Source organism: Rhineura floridana, chromosome 7 (genome assembly GCF_030035675.1).
Source record: "Rhineura floridana isolate rRhiFlo1 chromosome 7, rRhiFlo1.hap2, whole genome shotgun sequence".
NCBI lineage: Eukaryota > Metazoa > Chordata > Lepidosauria > Squamata > Rhineuridae > Rhineura > Rhineura floridana.
Window position 1 is genome coordinate 155213949 of NC_084486.1, and position 25221 is coordinate 155239169.

A 25221-nucleotide genomic window follows, 5' to 3' on the forward strand; every position below is an offset into this window, starting at 1 on the left:
TATGTGCTTAGTTAATCTAGCTTTAATAATACCTTAGGCTTTAAAGTGCCACAAGAATTCTACTGTTGTATTTTTGTTTATCATAAGCCACTTGGAGGTTGAATAAAATAGGAGGGATTATATATATATATAATATATATATATATATATATATATATATATATATATATATTTAAATAGACTGTGTTGGTTGAGACCACGGGAGGCTCCTGCCAGTCAGAGCCAAACAATTCTGAGTAAAGTGGTGCCTTGTCTACTAATGTACATGTGGAGGGTTGCCCCTGAGACTTCCTGGAAAGCTGAACTTAACAGGGATGAGTTAGTTTCATCTCTCTCTCTCTCTCTCTCCATCTCCAGGTGAACAGCGTTTGCCTAGAAGAAGTTACACACGAAGAAGCAGTGACTGCCTTGAAAAACACCTCTGATTTTGTTTATCTGAAAGTCGCAAAACCCACCAGCATGTTCATGAATGATAGCTACACTCCTCCAGACATCACCAACTGTAAGTTTAGTTTCTTGGAATTGTCTGGAGCAGACAATAGCAGATGTAGCATGGCAGCTTACTTGAATGATCCTGACTTTGGTGTTCAGTGACACACCTTTGCATTTGAGGACCTTTTTTAGTTCTCTCACAGCTGCCCTCCCCAGTCCCAGCCTTCTTCTGATTTCTTGACTATTGTCTCCATTTTGGTTAATGACTGTGCCAAGGTATTGATAGTCCTTAACAAGTTCAATGTCCTCGTTGTCAACTTTAAAGTTACATAAATCTTCTGTTGTCATTACTTCAGTCTCCTTGATGTTCAGCTGTAGTCCTGCTTTTGTGCTTTCCTCTTTAACTTTCATCAGCATTTGTTTCAGATCATTACAGGTTTCTGCTAGTAGTATGGTATCGTCTGCATATCTTAAATTATTGATATTTCTTCCTTCAATTTTCACACCTCCTTCCTCTTGATCCAATCCCGCTTTCTGTATGATATGTTCTGCGTACAGATTAAACAAATAGGGTGATAAAAAAAACACACCTCTGTCTCACACCCTTTCCGATGGGGAACCAATTGGTTTCCCCATATTCTGTCCTTACAGTAGCCTCTTGTCCAGAGTATAGGTTGTGCATCAGGACAATCAGATGCTGTGACACCCCCATTTCTTTTAAAGCATTCCATAGTTTTTCATGATCTACAGAGTCAAAGGCTTTGCTATAATCTATAAAGCACAGGGTGATTTTCTTTTGAAATTCATTGGTCCGTTCCATTATCCAACGTATGTTTGCGATATGATCTCTGGTGCCTCTTCCCTTTCTAAATCCAGCTTGGACGTCTGGCATTTCTCGCTCCATATATGGTAAGAGCCTTTGTTGTAGAATCTTGAGCATTACAGTAGGGCCCTGCTTCACGGCACTTTGCAAATGTGGCGGTCTCAATTAGACGCAATTAGACTAACGCCCCACTCATACGGTGCTTGTTCCGCTTTTACGGCAGTTTTCGGGCATCGCATGTCATTCTATTCAATGAGTTCCACTTTTCGGCGGTTTTTCGCTTTTCGGTGGGGGTCCGGAACGTAACCCACCGTATGAGTGGGGCCTTACTGTACTTTACTTGCATGGGATATTAAGGCAATAGTTTGATAATTACTGCATTCCCTGGGATCCCCTTTCTTTGGAATTGGAATATATATTGAACGCTTCCAGTCTGTGGGCCATTATTTAGTTTTCCATATTCCTTGACAAATTTTTGTCAAAATTTGGACAGATTCAGTCTCAGTAGCTTGTAGCAACTCTATTGGTATGCCATCTATTCCTGGTGATTTGTTTCTTCCAAGAATTTTAAGAGCTGCTTTTACCTCGCATTCTAAAATTTCTGGTTCCTCATCATATGGTTCCTCTGTGAATGAATCTGTCATCCTTGCATCTTTTTTATCAAGTTCTTCAGTGTATTGCTTCCATCTTCCTTTTATTTCATCTCTGTCAGTCAGTGTGTTCCCCTGTTAATTGTTCAACATCCTTACTCTTGGTTTAAATTTCCCTTTCATTTCTCTAATCTTTTAGAATAGGGCTCTTGTTCTTCCCTTTTTGTTGTCCTTTTCTATTTCTATACAATAACTATTGTAATAGTTTTCTTTCCCTACGTACTAGTCGCTGTATTGTTGCATTTAGGGTTCTGACTGTGTTTCTATCTCCTTTTGCTTTTGCTTTCCTTCTCTCTTTAACCATTTTAAGAGTTTCTTCAGTCATCCATTGAGGTCTTTCTCTCTTTTTAACAAGAGGTATTGTCGTTTTGCATTCTTGCCTGATAGTGTCTCTCTTCAATCCATAGTTCTTCTGGTTCTCTGTCCACTAAATTTAAAGCCTCAGATCTGTTCCTTATTTGATCTTTATATTCTTCTGGGATGTTATTTAAATTGTATTTTGGCATGATGATTGTTTTGTTGAAAACAATAGTTGTAACTAATTTAGGTCCATTAATTTCAGTGGGTCTATTTTGAATATACTCTAACTTACCTGGATAATGTTGGAGGAGAGCTTTGCGCATACCATGGATTGTGAAAAAGACAAATAATTGGGTGTTAGAACATATTAAACCAGAACTATCACTAGAAGCTAAAATGATGAAACTGAGGTTATCCCACTTTGGACACATAATGAGAAGCCATGATTCACTGGAAAAGGCAATAATGCTGGGAAAAACAGAAGGGAGTAGAAAAAGAGGAAGGCCAAACAAGAGATGGGTTGATTTCATAAAGGAAGCCACAGACCTGAACTTACAAGATCTGAACAGGGTGGTTCACGACAGATGCTCTTGGAGGTCGCTGATTCATAGGGTCGCCATAAGTCGTAATCGACGTGAAGGCACATAACAACAACAACCTGGATAATAGCCCCAAGTTAATTGTGTTTGTGGAGATAGTTTTCTGTGTTTGACCAGAATGGGGAAGGGCCAAAGTAGCTCAGTGGCAGAGCATTTGCTTTGCATGCAGGACTTCAGTCCCCAATGGCAGCATCTCCAGGTAGTGCTGGGAGTGTCCCCTCCCTGAGCAAACGTCTCATCAAGCCACCTGCCAGGGACAGCAAACGGGACTCACGAAACCATTCAATAACAGCTAGTTGACAACGTGACTTGAAACAGGTGTTGGTCCTCACCATGTAAGGCAGCTGGAGCTGGAAGCTGCGTGTCATGATCAGTACAGTGGCTGACTGCCCAGAACTAGACAACGGAGGGAGGAGAGAAAACCTTTTTCCCTTTTGAACTTACCAGGCTTGACTGGAAGCTATGAGGAGGTCTGCATACCCTATACATTAGGATTAATACATATATTAGAATGATGCTTAGATGGGAAATTTACATACATTAAACATGGGGTCAGCCCGTAACAATCATAGCATAACAAACCATTAATAAGTGCTCTTTAAGTACAATTTTGTAGCCAACTGTGGATCCGCCTGATAATTGTTCCATCCAGTTCACATTTGGCTAGCTTGCCAATCAGAATATCATGGGGCACACTTTGTCAAAACCTTTGTTGAAGTCAAGATATATGTCCACATCATTCCCACAGTCTACCAGGAAGGTTACCCGATCAGAAAATGAGATTAGTCTGGCAGGATTTGGTAAATCCATGTTGACTTCTAGTAATCACGGCATTGTTTTCAAGGTGCTTACAGACTGACAGCCTTGTCCCGACTTCTTGGATGAGTTTCAGTTAGTGCAGCTTGAGGACTTTGAGAAGGTGCTTGGACAGGTTCGTGCAACCACTTCTGTGCTGGATCCTTGCCCTTCTTGGCTCATAAAAGCTAGCAGGGATGGAACAGCCGGCTGGGCCAGGGAAGTGATTAATGCCTCCCTGCAAGAGGGGCTGGTCCCTGGCTGCCTGAAAGAGGCAGTAGTGAGACCACTCCTGAAGAGGCCCTCCCTGGACCCAGAAAATCTTAATAACTATAGGCCGGTAGCAAATGTTCCATTCCTGGAACGAGTGGTTGCAGGCCAGATCCAGACACTCTTGGATGAGACTGATTGTCTGGATCCATTTCAGTCGGGTTTCAGGTTTTGGCACGGAAACAGCCTTGGTCACCCTGTATGATGACCTTTGTCGGGAGAGAGACAGGGGGAGTGTGACTCTGTTGATTCTCCTTGATCTCTCAGTGGCTTTCGATACCATCGACCATGGTATCCTTCTGGGGAGACTAGCTGAGTTGGGAGTGGGAGGTACTGCATTGCGGTGGTTCCACTCCTACTTGGCAGGTCGCCTCCAGAAGGTGGTTGGGGAACATTACTCGGCACCCTGGACTCTCCAGTATGGGGTTCCGCAGGGGTCAGTTCTGTCCCCCATGCTGTTAAACATCGACATGAAACCATTGGGTGCGGTCATCTGGAGCTTTGGAGTGCGTTGCCATCAGTATGCTGATGACACGCAGCTCTATTTCTCCTTTTCATCTTCTTCAGGTGAGGCTGTCAATGTGCTGAACCAGTGCCTGGCTGCGACAATGGACTGGATGAGGGCTAATAAACTGAGGCTCAATCCAGACAAGACTGAGATGCTGCTAGTGGGTGGTTCTTCTGACCAGATGGTGGATGTCCAACCTGTTCTGGATGGGGTTGCACTCCCCCTGAAGGAGCAGGTTCGTAGTTTGGGGGTTCTCCTAGAACCATCTCTGTCACTTGAGGCTCTGGTAGCCTCGGTGGCACGGAGTGCCTTCTACCAACTTCAGTTGGTGGCCCAAGTACGTCCCTATCTGGACAGGGATAACCTGGCTTCAGTTGTCCATGCTCTGGTAACCTCCAAATTAGATTACTGCAATGCACTCTACGTGGGGCTGCATTTGAAGACAGTTCGGAAACTGTAGCTTGTGTAAAATGCAGCGGCCAGATTGGTAACAGGGACCAGACTGTCCAAACATATAAAAGCGATTCTGGCCTGCTTGCATTGGTTGCCTGTATGTTTCCGACCTCGATTCAAGGTGCTGGTTTTGACCTATAAACCCTTACACGGCTTGGGACCACAATACCTGATGGAATGCTTCTCCCGATACGAACTCACCCGTACACAATGTTCAAGATCAAAGGCCTTCCTCCGGGTGCCTACTCCAAGGGAAGCTGGGAGGGTGGCAACAAGGGAGAGGGCCTTCTCAGTGGTGGCCCCCAAATTATGGAATGATCTCCTTGACGAGGTGCGCCTGGCGCCAACACTGTTATCTTTTCAGCACCAGGTCAAGACTTTCCTCTTCTCCCAGGCATTTTAGCATGTGTTTTTAAATTGTTTTGAATTTTAAAATTGTGTTTTAAATTGTTTTTAAAATATGTGTTTTAAATTGTATATTTGTTTTAATGTTTTTTATTGCTGTAAACCACCCAGAGAGCTTCAGCTATGGGGCGGTATACAAGTGCAATAAATAAATAAATTTACAATCTGCTCCAGAATTTTTCCAGGGATTGATGTCAGGCTGACTGGTCTGCACTTCCCAGGTTCCTTCTTTTTGAAGATAGGGACAACATTAGCCCTCCAGCAGTCATCCAGCACTTCACCCATCCTCTATGATTTCTCAAAGATAAGAGACAGTAGTTCTGAGACTTCTGCAGCCAGTTCCTTCAATACTCTAGGATTCAGTTCATTGGGCCCTGGAAAATTGAACTTGTTCAAAGGAATTAGATATTCCTTGACCATTTGACTATAAATCTCAAGTTGCAGTCCTGCCCCTTCAACTTCATGTTTCCCTGGAGGATCATAGACCCTCTTTTGGAAGACTGAGCCAAAGTTGGAATTGAGCACTTCTGCCTTTTCTTTGTCACCTGTTACCATTTTGCCATCCTCATTGAGTAGCTGTGCCACCATTTCTTTTCTCTGTCATTTACTATGGTTGTACCTGAAGGAAATTTCTTTGTTGCTTTTGGTATCCCTTGCTAACCTCAGCTCATTCTCGGCTTCAGCGTTCCTGATGCCATCCCTGCAATTCTGTGCTACTTGCCTATACTCTTCCTTTGTGGCCTGGCCTTCCTTCCACTTTCTGGATGTGTCCTTTTTTGTTTTCAGGACATCTCTGAGCTTTTTGTGAAGCCACATTGACTTTTTCTGCTGTCTTCCCCTTTTATTCATCGTTGGAATTGTTTGCAATTGTGCCTTTTAGAATTTCCTTTTTTAGAAACTCCCACCCATCATGGACTCCTTTTTCTCATTACGATCGCTTGCCGCAGAACCTTTCTTATCACTGTTCTGAGTTCATTATAATCAGCCTTCCTGAAGTCGAGGGTACGCGTACAGCTACTCTCAGCTTTTGCTTCCTTTACAACCAAGAACTCATGTATAACATGGTCACTTTTCCCCCAGAGTTCTTGCAACTGCCACTTCATCCACTAAGTCATCTCTGTTGGTTAGAATCAAGTCCAGGATAGCTGATCCTCTAGTTGCTTCCTCCACTTTCTGTAGGAGAACATTATCCCCAACACAAGTCAGGAATTTCTTGGAGGTGCCGTGTTTGGCAGAATTTGTCTCCCAACAGATACCGGGGTAATTGAAGCCCCCCATTACTACTACATCATGCCTCCTTGAAACATTGGCAATTTCCTTTTCAAAAGTTTCATCCTCGTCTTCTCCTTGTTTGGATGTTTGTTAGTAGACTCCAACCACCATGTCCCCCTTATTCCTTGCCCCATTATTTTACTCCAGGTACGCTTGGTGGTACACGCTGGTATACTGAATGAATTGTGTAATATGTTTCAGCTTGTGGGTATTTCTGTTATGTGCGCGGTAGTTATTACGTGGTTTTATCATATTGTATTTTATATTCATGTTGTTCACCACCCAGAGAGCCGTTGGCTGTGGGCGGTATAGAAACTGAATAAAATAATAATAATAACAATAATAATAATAATAATAATAATAATAATACCAAGCTCATCCTGTATTTCTATGGAGGGATATATATATTTAATGTATAGTGAGACTCCGCCTCCCTTTCTATTCCTTTTGTTTTTTTGAACAAGGTATATCCTTCAGTCGGTGTACTCCAGTTATGGGAGTTAACCCACCAACTTTCAGTTATACCTATTACTTCGTATTTACTCTCCTGTATTAAGAGTTCAAGTTCATCCTGTTGGTTTCTCATACTCTGGGCATTAGTATACAGACAGTAAAGACCATGTGATTTACAGCCTGGCTTCCTTCCTACCTTTTCATGAAGACTATTATTGGGCCCCATTAGCGCTGTACGCTCAGTTTCTACTGTGCACAAGCCTTTATTAGTTGTCACCACCAAGTTTACATCTCTCTGCCCCCTTAGGATTCAGTTTAAAGCCCTCCTGATGACGGTTTCCATCCTGTGCCAAACACATACAGTACTTCCTAGTTCTTGTGAGGTGCAACCCATCACTTGCCAGCAGTCCATCTTCCAGGAAGTGTAGCCTGTGGTCCCAGAATCCAAATTTCTCACATCAGCATCACCTTCGTAGCCAGTCATTCATCCACAGTATTTTTCTTTCCCTTTCTCTTCTAAGTACAGGAAAGATGGATGAGAAAATTATCTGGGCCCCAAAGTCCTTGAGTTTTCTTCCCAGAGCTTCAAAGTCTGATGTGATTTCTTCATAGCTCCGCTTGGCAGTATCATTCATTCCCACATGGATGAGGAGAAAGGGATACCTGTCAGTGGGCCTTATGAGCGATGGCAACCCTTGCGTCACATCTCTAATCCATCCTCCAGGGGGCAGCATACCTGGCGAGTCCATGGATCTTCTTGGCATACGTGGGTTTCAATCCCACGCAGTAGGGAGTCTCCCACCACTACTGCTCTTCTCTTCTTCTTGCCGTGGGGTGTGGTTTCATTGCCTCTGTTTGACTGAGCTTCAGCTTCTCACTCGCTGCCATGTGGGTTCTCCTGTAATTCTTCCTCTGCAGACTGTCCTCTAGTGTCATCCTCAAGTACCTGCAAGTGTTTCCATAGTTCTACCAGTGCACAGTGTCTTCTGGCTCTTCTGCTCCTAACTGCCACCCTTTTCCGCAGAGTTCCCTCCACTTCCTTGATCCTCTCCTCGATACTCTCCTTTTCTGCCTCAACTTGCTCTTGTTCTTCCACCTCCTGTACTTCTCTTTGTTATTTTTGTTCCAGTGTTCTGTCTAAGAACTCTTCGCCTTCTCTTACACTCTTGATTGTGGCCACCTGCCACTCCGGGCCTTTTTCTTCCAACAGCGCCACCAGCTTGTGCTTCTTGCACGTGTTCATCATGTTCTTAGGCAAGAAAGCAAACATTGCACACACCTAGCAGGTCACCTTCACTGGAGTGCCCTTCCTGTCCATAGTCTCTACTATCTTGTGTTTCTTGCTTTCTACTTGTATTGAAATGAGTTGTGCTTTGTCCTGTCCTCCTTCAGGGTAGACAGGAGAGCTCCACTCATCTGTGCTGTGTGCTTCAAGATTTTTTTTTTGTTAGGGACCTCCCCCTTGACCTTCCCTATCCAACTCCGCTTCCAAACTCCTGTTACTGTCCCTGTTCACTCGCTCTCTGAGAGCTGGCTTGCTTCTATATCCTTTCCATCAGGTCCCACTATTAACATTAATATTACGATATACTATAATTTTTTTTTCAATTAATTTTTATTCCAATTTTCAAAACCAAAACAATACAAAAAGAAAACAACACAAATCAATAACTAGTACAATACAAAAAGAAGAAATATATATATATATATAAAAAAGAAAAAATATTGACTTCCGATTTGTCATGGTTCAGCTATAAATCTATAATATATAACAAACCTATCTCTTAATAGATTATAAAATCACCTTCCTCCAGCGGTTATCTTAGTTGGTTTCAAATCTCATTAACATCCTATCATTTTAATCTTCCACAAAAAGTCAAAGAGAAGTTTCCAATCCTTGAGATATATATCAATCAATTTTTGTACTAAATAAACATATCAATTAATCCAACTCTTCAGATCTACTAAGTCCAGTAATTTTAAATCGCTCTTCTGTCATTATCCATATTAGATCCATCTTCCATCTTTACGCACCCAAAAATCTTGCTGTCATAGTCATATAATAAAAGTCTGATAGGAATTTCCTCCATCACAGATATTTTCTTGCCATCAAATCCAAACGTATCACTGAAGTATTGTTGCAAAGCCGCATCTCTGTTCCTCTTTTCCACGTGATACACTAGTACATCTCTTGAAGGCTTTTCCAGTGACACAAAACAGGAATTCATTCTGTTAACTTTCTCCATTTCAAGTTCCATCAAATCCTTCCAGTCCAGGAATTTTTTTGAACCGATAATATCTTTATCTCTAATCTCTTCAATTCCTTCAGGGACAGCGCTGAATTCCAAACTATAATATTTGTCTCCAGGATCCATCACAGCCAGGAAATCCAAATCTTTTTTCATGTCCATAATTAAGCCAATCTCCATAATTTGAACCTTGCCTTTAATTTCTCTTTCATCCTTTTTTTGTTTTCCAGATCTATCTTTATTCTCCTTTCTCATAGAATCCTGAGTTTCTTTCAGCTCCTGTCTCATTTCGTGAAATTCAATTCTCCACGCTTGTCTATTATTTCTCAGTTCTTGTTTTATTGAGTTAATCCCATTCATTATTTTCTGAAACATGTCTAGAGATAAAGTCCCTTCTTGTGCATCCACGATCTTCTTAATTGTCATTCTTAAAGCCAAAGGAACAAAACTCCTTCAATTTTCAATGTCCCAAACAAAGAGCAGCTTATTTCTTTAACCAGTTACAAAGGAGTTAATCTTTCCAACCAACTGACGTCACACGCTAGACAGCCCTTATCTCTTATCTGCCCGGAAGTGTAAGAACGGCTTTAGTTCACAGCGTCCAAATAACTAGTAGCAGAGAGAATGAGCAGATTCGTCAAAAAAAAAAGTAGATCAGGAAAAATAGTCCCAGCCATATATTACACAAAAGCCTTATAAATCAAAAAGATTTCTTATCTCTTCCAATCAGAAATCTCTCGTCCGTTGTAATCTTTAAAATGCTATTTTCCATGTCAGCTTTTTGCAATTAAAAAAAAAGATAAGCTATTTATATTTTCTTCCCCCTTAGTTCCGTGAATAAAAAAAAGGAAAGTCTTACCTCACCTAGGTTATCTCAATTGCTGTTCCTTTGACAAATCTCTTTAGCTGTATAGATAAGAAAATGATGAATGTAGACAGGAGGATGTTTGCCTGTTAATCCGTATTAAAAAAAAAACGGGTCACTTATCCAGCTGAGCTAGCATAAAAATCCTCGCTCTGTCTGAGCTGCTGGAAGACAGACAATTCTGACGAATTCCAGACTCCAACAATCAAAGCAAAGCTGTGTGGGAAATCTCACGTTTCTTCCTTATCCGGAAGAAATTATTCCCAGTCAGAAAAGAGCCTTCTGACTGAATTTAAACTGGATAAGGTTCATCCAAGACGGAGCTCGTCTCAGAGGCTGCACAGGCGTAGGGATCCTCCTGGGAAGTCCACGATATACTATAAATTATATATACGATATACTATAATTTAAAACTCAGCAGGTCTTTCCAAGAGAGCTGTGCTTCTGGTGAAGGAACACTTGATCATATGCACAGCCTCAGCACTTCTGAATGGTCTTACAAAGGAACCATCCCTGAACCAGCTGAAAGGGTGGGAAGTCTTCCTTCCTTCCTTCCTTCCTTCCTTCCTTCCTTCCTTCCTTCCTTCCTTCCTTCCTTCCTTCCTTCCTTCCTTCCTTCCTTCCTTCCTTCCTTCCTTCCTTCCTTCCTTCCTTTTGTATGAGCATAGGGCACTGTCTGACCCAAACATTAATAAGCAGCTTGTAGGAGCAGCATCTGCAAAGTTGAAAGCAGAAAATTTGGTTTTAGCCCAAATCATTTGTACAATTTTTCTGATTTCCAGTAAGCTAAGATCCTTCATGTGATGTTTGTACAGCGTTCACCACCTGCATTTCTTTCCTTGCCAGCTTTTTCTCAGTCTGCCGACAACCACATCAGCCCATCCACTTACTTGGGACAGACCCTGCCACCAGCATCACCAGGGAGATATTCCCCCATTCCCAAAGGGATGCTTGGCGATGACAAGATCACGAGGTAAGGAGTTCCTGCATCCCGTGCCAAGAGTTCCACGATGCCTCATCAGGCAGGCCAGAACCATTGATGGAATTGAACAGGCAGCCTGGTGCAGGCAGATGGGGCATGCCAGATTGTCTGGCCAGAGAGGAGGTGGTTTAGCATGGCAGGTGGAAGAGTGCCTTGCCAGGCTGGAAAAGGCAGTGACCCCCAGAATAAATCCATCTGGGTGCTGATGGGGCCATTATTACTTACACTGAGCGTAAGGCACTTTCTTTGCAAAGGAGTCTGTTTGGGGGCAACATGGTATGAAAACTGACCACATACAGGCTGTCATGGGTGAGACCAAGCTTTAGTCCCAGTTTTGGCATAAAAATAGCCTCGGTCCTCTTGTAAGAGGGAAGAATGGCAGAGGGACTGCCGCTGCGCTAGTCCTGCTTGGCCTCTCAGCAGCTTCAGCGCCATCGGCCGTGCTGTCCTCCTACAGCAGCCGTCCTGCGTTGGGTGTCTGGGATGGCCTGTCATGAGATGGGAGGAGGGGCCAGCAGGTCCTGCTCGACCTCGCAGCCTCTCAGCTTCAGGGTCTCATGTGAGAAACACAGGAACCTGCGTCATGCGGAGTCAGAGCGTTTGTGCATTTGGCCCAGTATTGGCTACACTGAATGGCAGCAGCTCTCCAGGGTTTCAGCCGTCTTTCCCAGCCTTTTCTGGAGATGCTGCCAGGGACTGAACCTGGAACCTTCTGCATGCAAAGCAGGTGGTGGGCTCTCCGACACTGGAGGCCTTCAGGAGGCAGCTGGACAGCCATCTGTCGGGAATGCTTTGATTTGGATCCCTGCATTGAGCCTTATAGGCCCCTTCCAACTCTACGATTCCATGATTCTATTACCCTTAAAGATTCCATCGTATCTCCCATGCTGTTGACTGTCTACATGAAGCCGCTGAGCGAAGGTGCGTGTTGTTGTTGTGCAGTGTGCACAGAAGAGATGGTCTTAATAAAAACTGGGCCCTCCTCTCTCCAGCTGCTGTTTGCTACGGGAGGAAAATTTATATGTAAGGGTTGTTAGTTGGAACTGTTTTCACTGTTCAGATTGGCTCAGTTCTTGAGAAAATAGATGTTTCTTACTTCAAACACCCTAGTTTCACAACTGTTTTTCCATACCCCGCCTCCCGTAGATCTCATTGAGGTGGTACAAATTCATGTCTGGGATGTACCACTTCAGAATGCAGATGGGGGAAATGGCAGGGCTATTTTTTTTTATTTTGGAGCTTGACCCAAGGGAGGAGTAGGTACGTTTGAACGGAATGCAATGATGCCACTTCCTGAGTCACAAGGAGCATTTGAACTGAATACAGGGAAAGCACCTTCTGAGTAGCTCTGCTGTTCTACAAATACTGCATCTGTCTTTAGCCTTATTATGGGTATTTGTCCTTTTTGTTTAATGACTGTTTTGTGCACTGACTTAATGCTAGGTTATATTTTTCTTTCCTGAGAAGCAGCAAACTATTGCTTTTTCGGATCTCCATCCTTGCTGCTCCCATTCTTTATGTTTCTGTTTGATATGCATTTAGTTTACAGCAGTTTATTTTTTATAAAAATGTTTGACTGCAATAAGTTAATCTTTTCCAGACAGTGAACATCTTTTCTTAACTTTGGGGGTGGGTGGGAATTGATTTATTCAGGTCATTTCCCTGCTTTAGACTCTCTCTGTCTCTCTGTTTCTGTCTCTGTCTCTATCTCTGCATTAGTTTATTTTATTGTTTCTGTGCTGCCTTTAACATTAGGCCTTTGCATATGAAAGGTTTGTTCAGCAACCAACTTTCTCTTTGAATGGTTATGCAGTTTTATAAAGACCTTTTGTATGTACACGTACACAAGTTGAATCACAAGCATTTTATCCTGGTATCTTTGTTTCTGCCAAAGAAATCGGTTCTTATTTGACATCAACTTGGAGAATTGCCAGTTTAACATACAAGTTTTTAAATCCACCTGTTTGAATGAAGAATTTTAAAAGCTTCACATATAAAATTGGCAGTAAATACCCAACTGGTAGAGGTGAAAACATTAGCAATTTCTCAGTGGGTGGTACAGCAAACATACAGCCACAAGGATGGCTGTATACTATTGCTAGTGTGGATTTTTCAATGTTAAATTTTTGGCATGTGTTTTAAATTGTGTTTTAAATTGTGTTTTAAAAGATGTATTTTAAATTGTATTTGTTTTTAGTTACTGTAAACCGCCCAGAGAGCTTCGGCTATGGGGCGGTATACAAGCATAATGAATAAATAAATAAATAGGCAAGCGACCTGCAGATACGTTTCTCCTGCAGGAGCTGTGCCTGGTCATGATAACGGGGCAACGAGGCCCTAATAGGCCAAAGTCCGGCTTAGGCGAGACAGAGGCACTCTTAGTAGTAGTCTGGTTGAGTGGCAACCCTAACCCTCTGAAAGGCCTGGTGCATAGTTTGGGGGTGCTGTTGGACCTGCCGCTGTCATTACAGGTTCAGGTGGCATCCATGGCATGGATACCAGGCTTACTCTGGTATCCCAGCTGTGACCCTGTCCTCAAGGAGCTGTCCGGCGGAGTTGTTCCGTGTGCTCCAGAGGTTGGTCACTCCTGACCAGGGGGCAGATCTCTGGAGTGCACCTCGTCTAACTGGAACCAGCTGGCGCAACACTTGGAGGATAAAGTTGTTCATTAATGAATAAAGTTGTCCACATTAATGTAGAAGGTGCTGCTGTGGCAGTGCCAGCCGAGGTGCCCCATGCAGCGTCAAACGCAGTACTGTGGGATCAACGCCCGTTGATGTGGCCTGATGGAGTGGGCAGGATGCTTGCAGTGATGCCCCCAAAGACCTCCTCATCAGGTGCTTGTCCTCCCTGGCTTATTAAAGCTAGCCAGAGTGGGGTGACGGGGTGAGTCACGGAGTGTTGCTGCTCCCTCAAAGAGGCGGTGGGCATCCACTCCTTCAAAAGCCCACCCTGGATCCAGTGGAGTGTAGTAAGTTTAGGGCAGTTGCCAGGACGCCTGTCTTGGCAAAGGTGGTTGTGGAGCAACTGCAGGCGTTCCTGGATGAGGCCTGATTACCTAGATCCACTGCAATCCAGGTTCAGACCCGGTTTGGGGAAGGGCCTGAGCTCAGTGCAGACATCTTCTGCGCATGCAGACGGTCCCAGGTCCAGTCCAGGAGCACCTCCAGCAGGAGCATCTCCCTGCCTGACACCGTGGAGAGCTGCAGCCAGCCAGGCAGGCAGTACTGAGCCTGATGGACCAGCAGCCTGACTCGTACAAGGCAGCTTCCCGTGTTCAGAGCTGCATCAGCCTTGGCCACCCACCCTGATGGATGCCCCTTATCACAAGAGAGACGGGGACTGTGACCCTGCTACTTCTGCTCGATCTCTCAGTGGCTTTTGATACCTTTGAACATGGTATCCTCCTTGGCTGACTCAGCAGGAAGGGTATCGGGGGCACCATATTATGGTGCTTTCGTTTTTACCTGTAGGGCCGTGGTCAGAGTGTAGCACTTGGTGAGTGCTCCTTGGTCCCTGACACTTGTGCTCTGGGGTGCAGCAGCGCGCTAAGCAGGGGCATAGTTGTCTGGGATTGTGGGGGGGGTGTCATAGATCCCTTACTTTTGGGGAGCAGGATCCCACCAGGTCCCTATGTACGAGCACACTGTCCACTGAAATGAGTCTCCACCTTTTGTGCTGATTGGAGCGAAACTGAGTGAAAGGAGGTGAGTCAGCCACTCACACACTGAGGCACAGCTTCCCCTTTCATGCTGATTGGCTCCTAGGGGCGTCTGTTGTAGTGCATTGTGGGTGCAGAGACAGCACAGAGAGCAAGGGACACGAGGGGAAATGGAAGAGAGGACATGGCTGGGGGGGGGGGCTGGTGTGACTGTGAACTTGCCACTATGCTGCTGGGTACTGCTCCTTTCTCCAGTGCTACTTAACATCTATCTGAAGCTGTTGGGAGCAACAGTCATTAGGAGTTTTGGAGCAAGGTGTCAGTAGTATACTGATGACGCTCAGCTCTGTATCTCCGTAACCTCTGAATCAGGAGAGGCTGTGAACGCTCTGGATTGGTGCCTGAATGCAGTGTTGGGCTGGGTGAGGGCCAATAAACTGTGCTTGAATCCTGGGAAGACGGAGGCTCTTTGAGTAGGTGGTTCCCACATCCGGGAGATAGGCAAGTTACCTGTTCTGGATGGGGTCGTGCTTCCTCTGAAGGAGCAGGTCCATAGCTTTGGGATACCCCTGATTACATTTCTATCACTAGAAGTTCAAGTGTCCTCTGTGGCTAGGAGTGCCTTTACCAGCTCTGTCTGTTTCTCCAGCTACAGCTGTTCCTGGACAGGAGTAGCCTGACCACTGTAGCCCATGCGCTGGTATCCTCAAGCCTGGATTACTGAAAAGTGTCCTATGTGGGGCTGCCCTTGGGCCTGGTTCGGAAGCTTCAGCTGGTGCAGAATGTGGCAGCCGGACTGCTGGTGGGGGCACATAGTTGACAAGATAGGGTCCCTAATCTGTTTCTCTGGCCCAGTGCCAGATGCCAACCCTCCAGTCCTGCTGCAAGGGTTTCCTAGTAATGGGAAGTGAACTCTTATGGACTACAGCAACACCTCTCCCCCCTGCCCCTCCAGTCTGTGTTGATAGTGTACTGAGCACCCACACGGGCAGACCTGAATCAGATCTGGCCCATCCAGGTCTCAGTGATACACTCCAGGTTGGTCTGTTTGTCTGTGATCAAATGATAGATCAGCATGGTTTTATTATGGACAGACCTGGCATCCAGTAGCAAAACTACCAGGCTGGAAGCGACAGTGGTAGAGCATCCATTAGTACCAGGGGATAGGATGGAGCTCTGTGGAGCTGTTAATCTGTGAGTTGTTAATTAGCAACAGTTGCAGAGTCCCCAAGTGCTGCTGCTCTCAGCTGCTGGGCTGGTTTACCTGATGGTGAGAGACTGCTTCATACTGACTCTGTAAGTGAAAGTGGTTAGGGAGAAGTTTTTCTCCCTCTCTCGTAACACTAGAACTCATGGACATCCAATGAAGCTGAATGCTGGAATATTCCGGACAGACAAAAGAAAGGACTTCTTCAAGCAGAACAGAATGGAATGGGATTCGCTGCCGCGAGAGAAATGATGGCCACTGATTTGGATGGATTCTATCTCCATTGTCCGGGGCAGTATGCTGAATACCAGTTGCTGGGAATTGCAAGTGGGAGACTCCTGTTGCAATCAGGCCGTGCTCGTGGACTTTCCAGAGGCCATATGGTTCACCACTGTAAGAAAAGGATGGAGATTAATGAGGACAATGTTACAGATTGGTCATCATAGAATTAATGGATTGGCTATTTCTGTTACTGTTAAGTTACAGCCTACAAAAGGGTCTTACTAAAGTAGAGGGTGTTTGACATCCGCTGTAAAATGAAAGCTCAGTGCTCAATTCCATTCACATTCCGTTTTGACATTTCATTTTTACAGATGTGATTTTTATACATTTCCTTTTTTCTTTGTGTGTAATGATAAAAGAAAGATAAAACAGCAAAGGTAGCTGTGTTGGTCCATACGATCTGGATTACAACCCAGAACCTGCCATTGCCTCTTCATCCCAGAATCCTAGGTCTGTCAGCTGATACCTGTAGCCCCTGGGAGGGTCCTATTTAGCCTGGAACCTCCCATATTTGTTGTTGTTATGTGCCTTGAAGTCAATTACGACTTATGGCAACCCTATGAACATAAGAACATAAGAAGAGCCTGCTGGATCAGGCCAGTGGCCCATCTAGTCCAGCATCCTGTTCTCACAGTGGCCAACCAGGTGCCTGGGGGAAGCCCGCAAGCAGGACCCGAGTGCAAGAACACTCTCCCCTCCTGAGGCTTCCAGCAACTGGTTTTCAGAAGCATGCTGCCTCTGACTAGGGTGGCAGAGCACAGCCATCATGGCTAGTAGCCATTGATAGCCGTGTCCTCCATGAATTTGTCTAATCTTTTAAAGCCATCCAAGCTGGTGGCCATTACTGCATCTTGTGGGAGCAAATTCCATAGTTTAACTATGCGCTGAGTAAAGAAGTACTTCCTTTTGTCTGTCCTGAATCTTCCAACATTCAGCTTCTTTGAATGTCCACAAGTTCTAGTATTATGAGAGGGAAAAGAACTTTTCTCTATCCACTTTCTCAATGCCATGCATAATTTTATACACTTCTATCATGTCTCCTCTGACCCGCCTTTTCTCCAAACTAAAAAGCCCCAAATGCTGCAATCTTTCCTCGTAAGGGAGTCGCTCCATCCCCTTGATCATTCTGGTTGCCCTCTTCTGAACCTTTTCCAACTCTATAATCTCCTTTTTGAGATGAGGCGACCAGAACTGTACACAGTATTCCAAATGCGGCCGCACTATAGATTTATACAACGGCATTATGATATCGGCTGTTTTCTTTTCAATACCTTTCCTAATTATCGCTAGCATGGAATTTGCCTTTTTCACAGCTGCTGCACACTGGGTCAACATTTTCATTGTGCTGTCCACTACAACCCCGAGGTCTCCTGGTCGGTCACCGCCAGCTTGGAAAAGTTACTTTTTAAAACTACAACTCCCATCAGCCCCAGCCACCATGGCCACTGGATTGGGCTGATGGGAGTTGTAGTTCAAAAAAGTAATTTTTCCAAGCTCTGGTTCAGACCCCATGAGCGTATATGTGAAATGAAGATTTTTTGCTCTAATATGCATATTTTACACTTGTTTATATTGAATTGCATTTGCCATTTTCCCGCCCATTCAGTCAGTGAATGAATCAGTGACCTCCAAGAGCATCTGTTGTGAACCGCCCTGTTCAGGTCTTGTAAGTTCAGGTCTGTGGCTTCCTTTATGGAATCAATCCATCTCTTGTTTGGCCTTCCTCTTTTTCTACTCCCTTCTGTTTTTCCCAGAATTATTGTCTTTTCTAGTGAATGGAACCTCCCATTATGGAACTGCATCTACAGTCTGACCTCATGGCTACAGCATAAAATCATAGAACTGTACAGTTGGAAGGAGCCTATAAGGCCATCAAGTCCAACCCCCTGCTCAGTGCAGGAATCCAAATCTATGCTACAGCCACACATGGAATGCTGTGTACAGTTCTGGTTGCTGCTCCTCAGAAAGGATTCTACAGAGCTGGAAAAGGTGCAAATAAGAGGGCTAGCAAAATTATCAGGGAGCTGGTACAACTTCCCTATAAGGAGAAGTTATTTGCTCTAAGATGAGTAAGGGAAATAATAGGAGTGTACACAATTAAGACCATCAGAAGACTTCTGCAGCTGGAGCACTCTGTTCTCACAGTGGCCAACCAGATGCCCACGGGAAGCTCTCAAGCAGGACTTGAGTGTAACAGCGTGTCCTAAAAAAGATAAGCGGATTGCAGAGAAGCTGAATGAATTCTTTGCATACGCCTTCACAGCGGAAGATGTAGGGGAGATCCCTGTGCCTGAACTAACTTGCATAGGAAGGGAGTCATAGAATCATAAAATTGTAGAGTTGGAAGGGGAGGTGAAGGAACTGAGGCAAGCACTGGTAACACAGGACAACATTCTAGGCCTTATTGTTAAAATAAAAACTGACAAATCGCAAGGTCCATATGGCATCCGCCCAAGATTTCTCAAAGAACTCAAATGTGAAATTGCTGAACTTCTAATAAAAATATGTAACTTGTCCCCAAGATCACTCTTCGTACTTGAGAACTGGAAAGCGGCCAATGTAACACCAATCTTTCAAAAGAGATTGACAGGGGATCCTGAACATTACAGGCATCCCCAGCCTAAATTTTGTACTTTTTGGTTTTTTATTTTTCCTCATTCCCCAGTTCAGCCTCTGCTGCTTTGTGTAACATCTGAAGCCTGATGAAAAAGAGTTCTGGAGAGCTTGAAAGCTTACTACACCTCTGTGACATTTTTATTGGTCTCAGTAAAAGTATTGCCCAGATGGGCAGGGGTGAGGGCAGTGACGTCTTTTCTCTTGCATTTGTCCATCTGCAGATTTAATCATTAGACTGCAGTCTAATTGATTAAAATCCATTGCGTTTGGTTGCAGCCTTATTGTTCCTGTGAAGTATTTGGTTTGCAAATGGAGGACAAATGGCTGGGATTCTTTTGTTCTTTTAGGGAGCCACGGAAGTTGGTGCTCCATCGAGGATCCACAGGGCTTGGTTTCAACATAGTGGGAGGAGAGGACGGGGAAGGCATTTTTGTCTCATTCATCCTTGCAGGAGGGCCTGCCGACCTCAGTGGAGAGCTCAGAAGAGGAGACCGCATCATTTCAGTAAGGAGACTGCATGGAGGAAAGCGGGAATGTTCCTTCGTCTTCTTCCCCCTACTTGTTTTTTGCCCCTTGGGCCAAGTGGGCAGAGTGTAGCCAGGCAGCATGTGGGTCTGCCCTGTGCTAGTGACTGTGGGGCATTGGGCTTGTTGGAGCTACCTGGCAGGAGTTCTTGGTCTCCCCAGTATTTCAGGCCAAGTTGACCCTGCTTGCCACTAGCTGTTGGTCACTATTTCAGTTTGTTGATACTGCCCATCCAAGTTCTCTGTGTGGTTTACATAATTTTGAGAGTCCAGGACAGGGCTGTAGGGAATGTTTGAGTCTGTAGCATCCTACCCCAGTGCTAAGATCCAATCTACTATATGTCGCTCCTTATTTTTATAGATGTTCTTTGCTTACCTTTCTTTTTCAGGTAAATGGTGTGGACCTCAAAGCTGCAACTCATGAAGAAGCAGCTGCTGCCTTGAAAAATGCTGGCCAAGCTGTCACTATTGTGGCTCAGTACCGTCCAGAAGGCAAGTAAATTACTAAGTCAATCCATCTGCCTTAATTAATTTGAGGGGAGAGACTAGAGTGCTTGTGCCAATACTGCTGCCGGCGGGGTTGCCACCGAAGGGGTGACACCAAAGGGAGTCTCTCCTTAGGGAGTCCCGAGGGTGAGGGCGCTACCCTCTTCTATTTCTTTATTTCTTTTGTTTTTTTAAGCAATCTAGAGGAGATTGGGTAGTGGGGAGGGCGTGTGGCTCATGTGTAGTTCCTGTGTGGTGTGAGAGCCTGTGCAGTGAACTGAACGATAGGAGAAAGTCGTCGGACACCTTCAGAGTGAGGGTCTGTAACTGGCAGAAGGCTGGCCCTCCCTGGGTGTGAGACGGGGGGGAATAGATGTGTCCTCTCTGAAAGATATTGAGTGGGTCTGACTGTTCTTAATTCTCACAGAGGTCTACTGGGATAATTGGCTTAGGTAGGTTTTGTTGGTGGGCTCTTGTTGGGTCCATATCAGGTGTTTAGGAGGAGTCTTAGTAAGGAGGGACATGGGTGATGCCACCCCAATTTTTGTGATCACGGGTAGAGGGAAGTATAGCCAAGGGGAGGTGGTGAATTACCATAGAGGAGGAGGGCGATATCTACGCCTGGTTCCTCACTACTTCTCTCATGGATGAGTTCCTTGTTGCTCATCTGCCGTGCCCACTGGCCTGTGTGTGTTGTTTCTTAATGCCAGATCGGTACACCATAAGACTACACTCATCCATGATTTGATCGTGGATGAAGGTGATGCATTACCAAGACTTGGGTGGGTGAGCTGGGAGGAGTTGTTCTGACCCAGCTTTGCCCACCTGGATACTCGATGCAACACCAGCACAGGCTGCAGGGATGTGGGGGAGGAGTTGCTGTGGTCTACAGAACTTCCATCTCTGTCACGAGGAAACCACCCTCCGTAGCAGTCTTGATGCCCCCTCCACATCTACTGTACTCCCCAGTGAGGTGTCCAGTGCAATGTCTGCTGCAGCTTCTTGGGAACTGTTTCAGTTGATGCAGCCTGATGACGTAAGGTGCTTGCGATGATGCGGCCAGCAACCTGTCCTCTTGACCCTTGCCCTTCTTGGCTTATTAAAGTTTGCCAAGGGGGTTTGACCAAGTGGATCCAGGGTGTGGTCAATGCATCATTGTGGTTCTAGCCGCCCTGAAAGAGGCAGTGATCCGACTGCTCCTGATACAGCTCACCCTGGACCCACTGGTCTGCGACAATTACCAACCGGTCGCAAATACCCCCTTTTTAGGGAAGGTGATTGGGAGGATTGTGGAGCAGCAATTGCAAGTACTCTTGGATGAAACATTATCTTGACCCATTCCAGTCTGGGTTCAGGCCTGGTTATGGGACTGAATCGGCCTTTGCCCCCCCATGGATGACCTTTATCGGGAGAAGGACAGGGAGAGTGCAACCCTGTTATGGGCTTCCCCCAGGCACCTGGTTGGCCACTGTGAGAACAGGATGCTGGACTAGATGGGCCACTGGCCTGATCCAGCAGGCTCTTCTTATGTTCTTATGTTCTTACTTATCTCTCAGTGGCTTTTGATACCATTGACCATGGTATCCTTCTGGGCAGACTTGGTGAGATGGGTATTGGAGACACTGTTTTACAGTGGTTCCAATCCTATGTCCAAGGTTGTTTTCAGATAATAGCATTGGGTGATTGTCTTTCAGCCCCCTGGCAGCTGTGCTGTGGGGTGCCGCAGGGTACCATCTTGTCCCCCATGCTGTTTAACATCTATGTGAAGCCCTTGGGAGCGGTCATCAGGAGATTTGGGACAAGGTGTCAGCAGTACACTGACAATACCCAGCTCTGTTTCTTTGTAACATCTCAATCAAGAGAGGCCGTGCAAGCCCCGGGGCTGCTGCCTGGACTCAGTGGTGGGCTGGATGAGGGCCAATAAACTGAGTCTGAATCCTTGCAAGATGGAGGTGCTGTGGATTGGTGGTTCCTCAGTTTGGATAATTGGTCAGTTGCCTGCTTTGGATGGGGTTGTACTCCCTCTGAAAGAGCAGATCTGTAGTCTGGGGGTGCTTCTAGATCCATCTTTGTCGCTACAGTCCCAGGTGACCTCAGTGGCTAGGAATGTCTTTTTACCAGCTTTGGCTGGTAAGACAGCTGCAGCCATTTCTGGACCGGGATAATCTGATTGCTGTTGTCCACGTACTGATAATCTCCAGGCTCGATTTCTGTAATGCGCTCTATGTTGGGCTGCCCTTGAGTTGGTCCGGAAGCTGCAACTGGTGCAAGATTTGGTGGTGAAGTTGTTCACTAGGGCAGGGTATCGCCAACATGTCACCCCTTTGCTGAAAGAATTGCACTGGCTGCCCATTTGCTACCGGGCCAAGTTCAAGGTTCTAGTCTTGGTGTACAAAGCCCCATACAGTTCGAGACCAGGATACCTGAAAGACCGTCTTACCCCTTATATACCCAGTCGATCACTGCTCTCTGCAGGTGAGGGCCTTCTGCAGATACCATCTTATCAGGAGGTCTGTTCCGCACAACATAGGAAACAGACCTTTAGTGTGGCAGTACCTACCCTGTGGAACTCCCTGCCCTTAAATATTACCATGAACTCCCTATTCATAGGGTTGCCATAAGTCGGAATCAACTTGAAGGCAGTACATTTACATAAATATTAGACAGGCGCTATCTCTGTTATCTTTTTGGCACCTATTGAAGGTCTTCCTCTTTCAAGAAGCCTTTTAAGACCTTATCCAAGTCTGCATCTGTGTTGGAATTGCTTTTTAATATGTTTTTAAATCTTTTTTTAAAAAAAACTATGTTTTTAACCTTTTTTTAAGATTGCCTGAAAGCTTTTTAAAAAATGTTTTTAAAGATGTTTTGTTTTAATGTATTTTAAAGTCTGTTTTATGATGTTTTAAAGTGTTTTTAGTGCTTTTGTTTGTTGCCCTGGGCTCCTGCTGGGAGGAAAAGGTAAAGGTGTTCCTGCACTTATAGTGCGAGTCGTTTCCGACTCTTAGGGTGACATCTTGTGACATTTACTAGGCAGACCGTTTATATGGGGTGGGATTGCCAGTTCCTTCCCCGGCCTTTCTTTACCCTCCAGCATATGCCGGGTACTCATTTTACCAACCCCGGATGGATGGATGGAAGGCTGAGTGGACCTCGACCCCTTTTACCAGAGATTCAACTTTCTCCATCCGTTGGAATTGAACTCTGGCCGTGAGCAGAGCTTCGGCTGCGGTACCACCGCTTACCACTCTGCGCCACGGAGTGTGATATAAATTAAATAATAAATAAATAATTAAAATAAAATACTCCGACAAGTTGAAGTCTTGAAATTCAAGTGGAATGTCCCCACCTGAAACATGCCCCAGGTTAGTCCCCTTCCAACCCCCAAAGCATGGGTCTCTTGAGATTGTCACAAGTGTTTCAGAACAGAACACTACCCCACACACACCCGCACCCCCACAGCATGTGCACACACCTGTTGGAATGGAAAGGCTGGAATAGGCAAGGTGTGCCTCAAAAGGAGCAAACAGATGTGCTCTACTTTTAGAGCCAGCCGGGCGTGTTTCTGCACCTGACAGCTGCCCTAAAGGCCTCATAGCCTCCTCTTGGCTTTTTGGAATTCATAACTCAGGTCAAGGCCTGGGAAGGCTGAAAGAGGAAACTTTACACTGTTGCTTGCACCGTTCTGAGCCTGTGACAGCAACTTCCAGGGCAAGAGTGTCAACTTTTTTTGTACCGCAAAAAAAGTCAGGGTGTGAGAGCAGCTGGGCCAAAGTGGGGAAGAGGCTTTAGGTCAAGGGTAAAACTTAATTTTCTGTAAGTTACTTGTGTTCAGAAGAGGGCAGTGATTGTACATGCCAAGTTCTAGTTTTATTTTCAAAGACGGATTCTCTCAGGCCGAAGACTGAGAAATATATTTAGGCTTGTTGGATAAAAAAGGTGAGTGCCCGATGGAGCAAAGGTCCTGCTGGTTGACCTCCAGAGAAGCTCCTAGGGCCCCAAAGTCTGCATGAGGTTCTCCTGCTCTTTCCGGGGCCACTACCTCTGCCAGCCCATCCATCCATCGGACCAGGCTTGGTCTAGGCACATGCTGCCCGGATTCCAGCAGCTCTGGCGGCTGCCAGCGTGGATGGAGCTGCTGGTTGCAGGCACAGGGAGCTCCTTGTGGTTTTGCATGGCAAGAGTCAGAGGTGCAGAGATCACTCTGCATGTGGCAACAGGAAACAAGCCTGAGGAGGGATGCAGGCTGTCCATGGCAGTCCTGGTGGGCATCTGCCATGCTGCAGTGAATGGCCACCGGTTTTAGCTTAGTGGAGAGACCGAGGAGGGCCAGATCGCATCCTCACCATTGGCTCCTCCCAGTGCAGCGCTCACTGCCCACATCTGCTCCCTCAGCAGCTTGGCAGCCATTTCCACGATGGCAATGGAGCAACGGGAAACAGTGCGTCATGCAGGCAGCTCGGAGAACTGGGTGTGGAAGCACCTGCCTACCCACTGCTGCTTTCTGTTTCCTCATACAAGGCTGTAAAAGAGACCCGCTGGGCCTGGAGATATTTCCAGTTGCTCTGTAATGGGACTGTAACGAGTAGGACACTGCAGCAGCCAGTTAGGGAAGAGGATGGCGGGAGGCAGGACAGGAGGGACTGCAGCTGCGGAAGCCCTTTTCCCATCTCCACCTTCTGGAGCAGGTGCCCCTTCCTCTGCTGTGGTGGGCTCTCAGCATGGGCTGGTTTTAATTGGAGTCACGTGGGCAGCATGCAAGAATGGTGTAGGGGCAGCATCTGCGCAGGAGGGTTAGAAGCAGAGCTGCAGGTCTTTCTCCTGGCTCGCTTTGGCTGGACTCGTCAGCTTGATAGAGACACGTCAGCAGAGAGCACCATGAGATTGACAAGCAAATGCGGTGACAGGCTGATCAGGGGGCACCTGTCAGTGCCTTTTCTTGCTTGAGAATGCCATGTAGTGAGAGCATGTTAGGCTTGGGAGTAATTAGGGAGATGGAGATGGAATATGTTACACAGATTACAACGGAGTTAAAGCAAAAATATCGACCCGAGTTTACACAAGGGGACTTTGCGCTCCAGGTGCTCTTGCCTGACCTGGCAGTGGGGTCAGGAAGGGGCTACAGCCGCCATTTGGGCCAGGGGACATTCTTGGTGTCATGGAACTCTTGCTGTCGAAAGGATTTTCCTTGCCTTGAAACAGCCACAGCACTCCTGGTCTTGCCTTGTGTCCATGAACAGTGAGCTGACAGTAGCTACTCAGAGAACTGCATTCTCTCCTTCTGTGGGAGTTTAGCAAGCAAGTTCCCTGCCGGCATACCTGTGGAGGTAAGTTGTCTTGTCAGTGGTGGGCAGAAGGTGGATCAGGATGTACCAGTAGATCGCTGTGCAAT

General features: G+C 45.7%; 1 protein-coding gene across 16 annotated transcripts in view; it reads left to right on the forward strand.

Annotated features, from left to right (window-relative positions):
- DLG1 (discs large MAGUK scaffold protein 1) overlaps positions 1-25221 on the forward strand; it is a 182781-nt gene that overhangs the window by 98520 nt on the left and 59040 nt on the right. For all 16 annotated transcript variants that reach the window (XM_061637659.1, XM_061637660.1, XM_061637656.1 and 13 more), the window contains 4 exons: positions 358-502; positions 10921-11047; positions 19170-19326; positions 19736-19838. In XM_061637659.1, coding sequence (XP_061493643.1) covers positions 358-502; positions 10921-11047; positions 19170-19326; positions 19736-19838 — 532 coding nt within the window. The remainder of the gene's footprint in view (positions 1-357; positions 503-10920; positions 11048-19169; positions 19327-19735; positions 19839-25221) is intronic.